General features: G+C 44.8%; 1 protein-coding gene across 1 annotated transcript; it reads right to left on the bottom strand.

Moving 5' to 3' along the window:
• Window positions 1-7,131: 7,131 nt before the first annotated feature.
• LOC133914748 (uncharacterized) lies at window positions 7,132-9,723 on the bottom strand. Its single transcript, XM_062357778.1, has 8 exons — window positions 9,474-9,723; window positions 9,236-9,354; window positions 9,071-9,153; window positions 8,624-8,745; window positions 7,992-8,156; window positions 7,777-7,870; window positions 7,417-7,591; window positions 7,132-7,315 (listed from the first exon to the last, which is right to left on the bottom strand). Exons 1-8 carry the CDS (start codon window positions 9,514-9,516, stop codon window positions 7,295-7,297), a joined length of 822 nt encoding a protein of 273 aa, XP_062213762.1. The 5' UTR covers window positions 9,517-9,723; the 3' UTR covers window positions 7,132-7,294.
• Between the last annotated feature and the right edge of the window lie 574 nt (window positions 9,724-10,297).

Below are 10,297 nucleotides of genomic sequence, written 5' to 3'. Positions count from 1 at the left end.
ATTGTTTGCAGAGTTTGGGCTGGTCGAGTGGTCTGTCTTCCTAAAAATCAGCAACTTCACACTTTTTGATCAACTCGGAAGCATCCTGGAGGGCAGTCGGCCAATAGAATCCCGAGCGGAAAACTTCTCCGACCAAGGTGCGGTAAGACACATGATTACCACATATGCCTTCATGAATATCGAGCAATATTTTATTACCCTCTTTCTGAGTGATGCACTTCATAAAGATTTCGTTACTCCCCCTTTCGGTAGAGCTTGTCGTCTACCAAAGCGTATAGCTTGGACTTATGAGCAATTTTCTCTATAAACGCATCATCGTCAGACACCATTCGACATTAGAGATAGGCTCGGAATGGGGTCATCTAAGTTAGCTCACGTTCGAGTAGCGCAGCTATCGTGTCTGCAAGTTCTATTTCGCTGACCTGACCAGATTGCTGGTTGAGTTGGGTAGCATCTGTTCTCTGAATTGTTGGGACAGATGATTGGAGGAGTTTCTCAACAAAGACTCCCATAGGCACTGGCGCTCGAGAAGAAGCGAGTCTAGCAAGTTCATCCGCACCAGAGTTATCACTACTTCTGATGTGCATTACTTTTAGCCCTTTGAACTTTTCCTCAAGCTTTCGTACCTCTTTCAAATAAGCCATCATGTTGTCGTCTGAGCACTAGTACTCCTTTTGCACCTAGTTTACGATTAGCTGTGAGTCCTCTTTCATGAGAAGTTGCCTAATTCCAAGTGATGAAGCAATGCAGAGAATGTTCACCAGTCATTCATATTCTGCAACATTGTTGGAAGCTTTAAAATTTAATTGAAGAATGTACCTGAGTTCATCGCACATTGGAGATTTAAGTATAATGCCAGCCCCTGAGCCCTGAAGCGTGAGCGATCCATCGAAGAAGAGCATCCAGTGGTCCTCAACCACACTTGGCTTTGTTTCTTCGGCGCTTGTCCATTCGATGATGAATTCTGCTAGTACTCCCGACTTAACACTTGTTCACAGTGCATAGTGTATATCAAACTCATTGAGCTCGACCGCCCATTACACGATTCGTCCAGTAGCCTCCCTGTTACGTAAGACATCCTTCCGCAGATACGTTGTCACAATAGTGACCTTATGCGCCTGGAAATAGTGTTGTAACTTCCGAAAACACATCAAGACTGCATATAGGAACTTCTGCACTTGCGGGTACCATAGCTTAGCATCGTGTAGGACTTTGCTCATGTAGTAAACAGGTTTTTGGACCTTGGCTTTTTTCTCGGGGCATTCGTGTTCGACCACCAGGATCATGCTTACAACTTATAGGGTTGCTGCAATGTACAAAATAGCTCCTATTTTTTGTCGGGCGGTGTTAGAATTAACAGAGATGATAAATACCTTTCTAAATCCTGGAAGGCATTCTCTGCTTCTTCTGTTCACTCGAACTGGTTGTATTTCTTCAGTAGCTGGAAGAAAGACATCTCTCGCTCGTCCATCCTGGAGATGAATCGACTTAGGGTTGCTATGTATCAAGTCAATTTTTGAACTTCTTTCAGTGTTCAAGGTGATTGCATTTGGTCGAGCGCCTCGATTTTACGTGGATTGGCCTCGATGCCACGACTTGACACCAGGAAGCCGATAAGCTTATCAGACGGAATGCCGAACGAGCACTTCTCAGGATTAAGCATCATACGATACTTCCTGAGGTTGTCGAATGTCTCCTTGAGGTTGTTAATCAACGCGTCTTTGGTTCTAGAATTGACTACAATATCATCGATATAAGCTTCAACATTGTGCCTGATCTGGGGCTGTAAGTAGTTTTGAATACATCGTTGGTAAGTAGCATCAGCATTGTTTAAACCGAATGGCATCTTACATAACAAAATACACCGAATGGAGTAACAAAAACAGTTTTCTCCTCATGCTCCACCCCCATTCTAATTTGGTGATACCCCGAATAGGCATATAGAAAACACAGGCACAACCCACCGTAGAATCGACGATCTGGTCGATGCGAGGAAGAGGAAAAGGATCATTGGGACATGATTTGTTGAGGTTGGTAAAGTCGACCCACATTCTCCACCTGCCATTGGGTTTCTTCACGAGGATGAGATTTGCGAGCCACATAGGATGACAAACCTCTTGAATGAAGTCCATTTTTAGGAGTTTGCCGACCTTCTCCTGGATAGCTTGCTTCCTATCCTCTGCAAACCTTCGCTATTTCTGCACTATGAGTTTGGCGTCAGGTTTAACAGCTAGTCGATGCTCAATTACCTCCCTAGGAACCCTAGGCATATCGGATGGTTGCCATGCAAACACATCTCGGTTCACCCGGAGGAAAGTGATGAGCTCAAGTTCCTATTTGGGATTAAGGTCAACCCCTATCTTGACCGTATTAGCTGATTCAGACGGGTCGAGGGGTATTGCCTTGATACCACCATCAATTTTCTTGTCCCTAGCATTGTCGTTGTAATCTCCTTTGGTGGCCTCATTGGACTTGGAAGTGCCAGCAAGATTTACGAACTTGGAATCCTCAAACTCAACAACGGCTTGATGCTTCTGGCGCTTAGAGTCCACACCTTTTGAAGAAGTTGTCATCCGACAAAGGTGCTCGACCATATCCAAGCTCTGCTTATCGTATCTAACCACTGCACGCTGATCTTCTTTGACAGTTATGACCCTTTGAGGCCTAGGATCTTGAGTGTTTGGTACGCGTAGTGCACCACGACCATAAACTTGCCTAGCATTGGGCGGCCTAGAACCACATTGTAAGCCATCTCAAAGTCCGTGACATCAAAAGTTAATTTCTCTGTACGGAAGTTGTCGGGATCTCCAAATGTGACCGGCAGCTCGATCTGGCCAAGGGATATATTGGATGAATTTGGGGTTATACCATGAAAAGGCTCAGCTCCTTCCTTAAGCTCTGACCTCGAAACTCCCATCTTGTCTAACGTAGCAAACTATCCCTACCAACCAATGTTCGATGTATCTCTTGATGTTAAGGATAGTAGGTTGGACCATGGCCAGGTATGGACCAGGGTGTGGAACCGCAGTTGGGTGGTCAACTTGGTTGAAGGTGATCGTGACCTCTCACCACTTGAGGTATCGAGTAGGCCCTGTTAGAGCTAGGTTGACCTCTCTCTCGACCGCTTTGTACTGTCTCTTGGACTCGTACGCGGTAGATCCTCTAAAGATATGTGCCAAGCTCTAATCGGCCCTGCTAAATTTGGGTTCGTCATCTTTAGCATCTGGCTTGGCTTGTTTGCTCTAATACTCAGCAACAGCGGCCTTGAGCTTATCATTGACCTTCTTTTTAATGATGTGGCATTTGTCGAAGTCATGTTGGTTGGTCCAATGGACAAGACACCACTTTCCACCACCTTGGCTCAAGCCTTTGTTATCTCCGATATTGCGCGACTTGCTCCTATCGACCGCAGCTATAGTCGTGTCTGGACCTTTGCGCTTGTCACTAGGTTTATTCTTTTTCCCCCCGTTCTTCAAGGACTCAGGATTATCCTTGTCAGTCTGAGGGTTTTTGGCATGTGTATGAGCTTCAACACACTTTGCATACTTATCAGCCAACTCGAAGAGCTCTTTGAGCGTTTGGATCTTTCTAGTGGCTAACTTGCCGACCAGATCTGTGTCCTTGATGCCTCGCTTAAAAGCGATGATGACTGACTCGTCAGAGATGTCTAGGATCATGTTGCGCCTACCGCTGAACCTTCGGATGAAGTCTCGAAGTGATTCATTTTTGCCTTGGTTTGGCTGAAGGGAGTTATTTCCCAAGGACTTACCAAGGTAAGGGGGGGGGGGGGGGGAGAAGGGGGAAGAAGCACACTTGAAGAGCACAGTACAACGAGGAGTTGTATGCTGTGTTCGGTCTTGCTAGTTTTTGTATAGGAGAAGAAATTAAATATGATTAATATCATTCTCTATTCCTAGGCGCTCGAACGTGTCCTGAAAGTTGGCGATGAACTGAGCCTTCAGCTCGGCCCATGATCGGACTGAGGTTGGAGGCAAGTTCAATAACTAGGACTGTGCTGGCCCATCCAGCGCGGTCAGCAAATAGTTAGCCATCACCTTGTTGTCACCGCCCGCCGCTCCAATAACAGTGGTAGACCTACAACCACTCATTGGGATTGAGCTTTTCGTAGTAATTTTGGATCAGACCTACTTAGAACTTCTCAGGCCATCGCATCGACCAGAGCTTAGGTGCGAAGGCTTTGCAACCCCCATCAACTCTTCAGGAGGCGGAGGAGGAGGACTATCACACATGTTCCTTCGAACATGGGAGTCTCGTCGATCGTCCTGTCCTGGAGATCTGTGCTCATTATAGCATCGGTTGTCCTCACAATGTTCCTCATGATGGTTGTCTATTACTCTCCGTAGATCATGCCGATCGTGAGGGATGTGGTTTCTCAGGCCTTCCTGGTTCCTGTGCCTATGAATAAGGCAATTACAACCTAGCCCGCAGGACTGCGCTCGACCCTGACCACCCGAGCTTCCCATCTGTGATTCCTTAACTCAGGGATGTCCTCGTCCGTGGCTCCTCGAACTAGCGCCTTGCCTACTCAAGTGCCTAGAATTGCCAGTGGTGTTTACTCGAGTAGCCTGTCTCTGAGCCGCATCAAGTAAAGTCTTCACTTGATTGAGCATCGGGATTAAAAGATTCGCTAGATCCAACTTAGGGAAGGATCTTAGAATCAGATGAGCGCCTTGGACATTAGGCTCTAGAGTACTGAAGACACCACTATTGAGGCTTGGCTGCGGCTGAGTCAATGAAGCCTCGTGACAATTGTCCTGAGAGTATCCGTTCCTCGATCTCAGGACCGATGTTGATGGAGGGGTACCCACCTAAAGTTGCCGTTGAAGACTAGAGGGCACCTAACCTCCTGCAGTCCCTCGATGATCAATAGTATTAGGAGCTAACTTAGCACTAGCCATAGATGTTCCTGGTGGTATATTTTTGGTGACATCAGTACCGTGGGCGACTTCCGCTGCTGGGTCCACATGAATGTCGTCGCCATTGTTCTCTGTGGCGTTTTGATCTACCATCATTGGGTCATTGGGTGGGGTTCCGACTCCTCTATCCATGAACACGAATCTATCTGTTTGGCTACTCTGGCTGTTGACCGAGTTGTTGTTGCCACTCTCATGATCCTCGTCCGCGTTGTTTGTGTCGATGCACTGGAGAACGTTAGGCTCCTTGGGATCCTAGTCTAGATGTCCCACCTCATGGTATGCGTCCAATAGGCTCGACTCGAGAATACCAGTGTGGATCAGTCCACCTTGATTGTCCCAGCAAAAACCATAGCTCCGAAGAGGATCTCAGATCCGGTAGGAGGCGATGAGTAGATGGCTTTCGCCGACTCAAAGTGGTCATAGAAACCATCGGTAGAGAAATCAGCGCGGATGTGAACTTGAGACATGATCGATCCTTTAAAGCAAAAGAAGGCCCCTACTTGGCGTGCCAACTGTCGAAGATTAGTTCCTGACAATATGTCCGCAATTGACTGGGGTGCCTTCAAGATCAGGGATTGAACAACGAATCAGGACACGCGATTTAGACAGGTCCAGGCCCCCGGTTGGAGTAATATCCTACGTCCTGTATGGATGGTGATGTGTATGTATTCTCTCGAGTACAAGCATACAAGCAATGTGTCTAGACCTATTACAGGGAATAGATTAGATCTAAGCTAAACTAAGGATGATGTCACCGAGTATCCCTTGTGGTCTTGGTGCTTGCGTCGAGTTGCAAATGCCTCTATCCCCCCTGAGGGGTCTAGCTCATCGCTTTATATATGGCTGATATGCCGTCTCCTATCTAGTAGTAGTCGATAGGGAGTCCTTTATCTTGTCTAACACGACAAAGCAAATGAACCTAACTTGGATACTAGTCGTTTTTTAGTTGGGGAACCAATCAAGACCTTCCTAGTATATGTCTTCTAGATTTTCGGGTGTATCAAGTATCACATATTTGATTCCATAGTATCCGGAGTTGTTATACATGTGCACGGTATATCCTGTCCATATACAGTGTGCTCCTTATACTTACATGCCCTATAGTTAGATATTCAACAACTTTATCATTCATAGCTAATACGTGAACATATGCTCATAGAATGACCTAATCACACTGGTCAACTCGAATTGGACATGAAAAACGACTAATCTATGACTAACTCAAGGACTAATTAATCGTAAGATAGCATCATCTGAACATAATTGATCTAAAGATGAGGCTAATTAGGGCTAAAACAACTAATTGCATCTAAAATATGAACAATTAGCATTAATCCATAAACAATTAAGCCCTAATGATCATCAATTTGTGCTAATTCATCTGTCCCGAGGCTAATTAACTTGGATTCAATCCGAGCTAGGATGGCTCGGATACCAATTGTTAGGAGCAAATAGCCATGTAATCAACATGAATGCCTAGCCTTAGAGTTGAACACCGATTAAGCGAAAGCGTGACCACATACCATATCCCGGTGAAGCCATTAGGGGTAGTTGATGCCTCAGGTAGATCGTGGTGTAGTGCAATTAGACAACATGATGCACACATAATTGATGTCGTGGACGCCGTTGTGAGGAAGAGGTCACCGGATTGGTGTAGCTAATTGTCATGGTCGCAGTTGATGTTGCAACGGTGACAACCTTCACCTCATAGCAACTCTCGTGAGGTTCGGTAGGGTTAGAGATATGGAGGGAAGTTAGGCGTAATGTGAACGATCAATCATGTGCTAGCTCTCCCCCCATTTATTTATATAGCGTTGTCCGAGATGGAACAACAACAATCATGTTGGTTGCACCATCGATCAGGGCACACAGGTAAGGATGGGGCTCCCCTTACCTGTTGGTGCTTAATTAGGATACGTTAGGAAAAGAGCAGAGATCAATATCCAATTGAACACCCCCACATTCTGGTTGGGTATCTTCAGGCTCATCGGCTTCAACCTTGCCGTCCAGGACGTCTTCTTCCTTGAGGCGCCCCAGCTTGGGCACCTGGCCACCAACTCCATGAGGCTCGGCACGCTGAGCTTTCGGTGTCACTTGCCCAATGTCACATTTGGCTCCTTCCGTACTTTCCGTATATGCGCCAACCTCAAGCCGTGAAGATCCCCGCATGCAGTGCCAGGATGCGTGCAGAACATTGTATGAACTGAATCCATTAATTGTGCACAATGGACAAACATCAATGTTCCAGGCTACACTTGAAAAATAGCAAAACCGTGGTTTGCCTATGTTTTATGCCTTTAAGGTGACTAAGGGGCGGCATTGGATGAAGCCACAGACGGCCGCCAGGGCAAGCAGCTTTAGGGTGGGGTGTTTCCTGCCTGCACGCAAAATCAGACACCACAACCATGAAATCATTGGTGAAACAAATTGCAAAGCATCAACTACAATGTACAAAAGGTGAATTGTGATTTGTCTATACCTCATTGGATGTGATGGAGCCTACAACGGCATCAGAAAGTTCTTTGCGATGAGCGGTATAGCAATGATTTGCTCCCTCGATGACACACAGTTTGTGGTTTGGTATAAGCTTTGCAAACTCATATGCATCTTCCACAGGTATGATCTCATCAGTGGAACCATGAATTGTAAAGAACCTGAACAATAACTTCCGTGAGTACAGATTTTATTCTAGAGCATCCGTGACCTAGCCGAAAATGTCAGATTTGTACTGCTTTGGATTCTAGGAATGAATACAAATGACCAGTTTCAAAAAACATAAACATTGCTGCTATGATTGGTTGCTTTAATTGTTAATTCGCATCAAGGTTAGTTTCTTAACCTGCATTCTTTGCTGATGGAAAGGCTTGCTGCACGCATATCAGTGTTCAATCTTTCCATCAAACTCTCTTTGGTTACTCTGTATAAAACGTTTCCTACATTGCAACCAACAAATGGATAATAGATGCACATGAAAGAGAAACAAGCTACATATAACATATATGATTTGCTTAGCAAGGAGCCTTGCATATAAAAAGGTCAGACATATTTCCTTACCTGATTTGTTCAAGACATCAATATAGCCTTCTTTGTTTATTCTATCCATAAATTCTTTGCCTAGGCGCTCTTGAATGCCTTTCTCCAAATAAAATCGACCAGAAAGGTTAACAACCATGGGGACATCACCATAGATAGAAGCGTATAGAACCACCACATCTCCACCTGAAGGTAAATAAATACAGATTCAATGACTTATCCAAATGCCTAGACCAGGGTAAATACTTCCTAAAGGATGGCTGGGCGGCTACAGCTTGCTTTAGGAGAGATAAGGATGAAACTTGTCTATTATTTCTTGATTGTCTCATAGGAGAACAAGGCCCCATCTTATAAAAGGAGTCACCAGCCCTAACGATCATAGCATCTAACGATATGAGAACTAACTTGATAAATCCTAATTCATTTCCAGTTAACTGCAGTTGCACCTTTTGTTTTCTGAACTTGACTAATGTTGACATGGTTTTGCAAAAGTTCTCCACGTTTGACTCCTATGTAGGATTGTATATGCAAGTTCTTGCTCAAGAATTGAAGAAACTCTTTTGGGCATTTGGCCTACCAATGACACAAATTCAATGGGACAATAGCAAGAATAACAAATTACATGACTATATCAAACGATGCATATAACCCACCTTTGCTGTGACCAACAATTGCTGTTACATCATACTTCTCCCGGTAAAGATACGAGACAACAGAATGCAAGTCATCAGCCTCCTTCCTGTAGTTGCCATACTGGAATTCACCTTCGCTTTCTCTGAAAGCATACAATCAAAGGCGACATATGAATGAGGATATGGACCATGCATGGTTATTCGAAATGAAAATAGACTGTACAAAATTATGCACCACGCAGTAGAAATTCAAACAATTAGGATCAATACAGAAATTTCAAACAGAAAAGCTAATCCACAAATCTTCCATATGTTTATTTCTGCGAAAAAGAACGCAGGTTCAAGAGAAAAATAAAATTCTGAAACTCAAGCAGCAGTACTGCAAGCAGTTAGTAAGCTCAGCCTCATCAGCTCCAATCATTTGCGGAATTAGCATCAGATAGATCCATAATTGCACGAGCAACATACCCATTTCCACTGAAATCGAAGCGAAACACACTAAACCCTTGATTTGCTAGTGCAGCCCCTAGATCAACAATGATGCTATCATTCTGAAAACGAGCACCGAGTTTCGTTAGACGATGTAAAAGAAAAATGTTTAATCTCTCTTCTAGTGACGATGTATTCATGTACCTTGGAAGCCCTAAAGCCATGGCACAAGACTACAACCTTGTTGGAACCAGTGTGGTGCAGCAACCCCACAAGATTCTCCCCATGCTTGTTCGTCACCACTACTCTCTGTTCCGGAGCAGCTGCTCAGCAAACCACACGGTAGAGTCAGCGATTCGGAGGCAGGATATTACTGGCAATCACGATTCACAACAAACCGGTTATCATTTCGGCAGCGAAATCAGGGAAGAGAGGTGCTCACAGGGATTGGGGGAATCTTGGGAGGAGGCGAGTGGCTGCGCCATGGTGAGCTGCCGGTGGCGAACTTGTGCGCCGGTTGGAATCGGATCGGAGGACTCCGGTGTTGCCTACGCCGCCGGGCCGCAGCAAGAACAGGGTCAAGGAATCTTGATTCGCCGGGCGAGTGGGGGAGGAGGCGTACCGACGGCGTCGTCTCGCTATGGGCCAACGCCCGCCAGCGTCCGATTCGGTGGCATAGAGCTCGACGAGCAGTGTGGAGTTGGATTTGGGAATCTCTGGAGGGTGAGGCGCTTAAAGCCGTCCGATTAGGTCCAAATCTCACTCAGACAGGAGGTTGATGCAGTGGCAAACATGTGATTTTTATTTTCATTTTTTTTTTCACAGAGCCTGGATGCACACACACCAATTTTGGTCACACAAATAGACAAAAGCAATTCTCGACAGCTATTAGCCTCTTGAAAAGCATCTCCGGAGTATCCCAATCACGGTAATTTTTCATCAGAGGGAAACAGCTATTTGGAGACTGGAATCACGCGATCTTTTAGTTACGGTTGCCAAAACTCTGATATCGGGTGTAGTTTTAAAATTTCTTAAGAAAATATTTCTATTTTTTATCATCTATTTTTATAATGAAAGATTCTTTATTCATCTATTTTTATAATGAAAGATTATGTCTCGTATGTAGTGAAAAAATATTTAAGAGATAGAATCTAATCTTTCAAGAGATTAAGACAGATCCATATTCGATTGAAAAACTTTAAGTTTTCTAACTCTCCTCCTTAAACACTTCTCGTGAAATACATATCTCATCAAAAACTCTTCAGA

Source organism: Phragmites australis, chromosome 1, assembly GCF_958298935.1.
Source record: "Phragmites australis chromosome 1, lpPhrAust1.1, whole genome shotgun sequence".
Classification (NCBI taxonomy): Eukaryota; Viridiplantae; Streptophyta; class Magnoliopsida; order Poales; family Poaceae; genus Phragmites; species Phragmites australis.
Note: the sequence above shows the minus strand (reverse complement) of the source record. Positions and strands in the feature narration are given on the sequence as shown.

Coding starts and splice junctions, on each gene's coding strand:
- LOC133914748 (XM_062357778.1), bottom strand. CDS start 9,516: ATGGCGCAGCCACTCGCCTCCTCCCAAGATTCCCCCAATCCCT. Junction 9,355..9,473: donor CCAAGATTCCCCCAATCCCT/GTGAGCACCTCT, acceptor TTTGCTGAGCAG/CTGCTCCGGAACAGAGAGTA. Junction 8,157..8,623: donor AATTGTTGGTCACAGCAAAG/GTGGGTTATATG, acceptor ATTTACCTTCAG/GTGGAGATGTGGTGGTTCTA.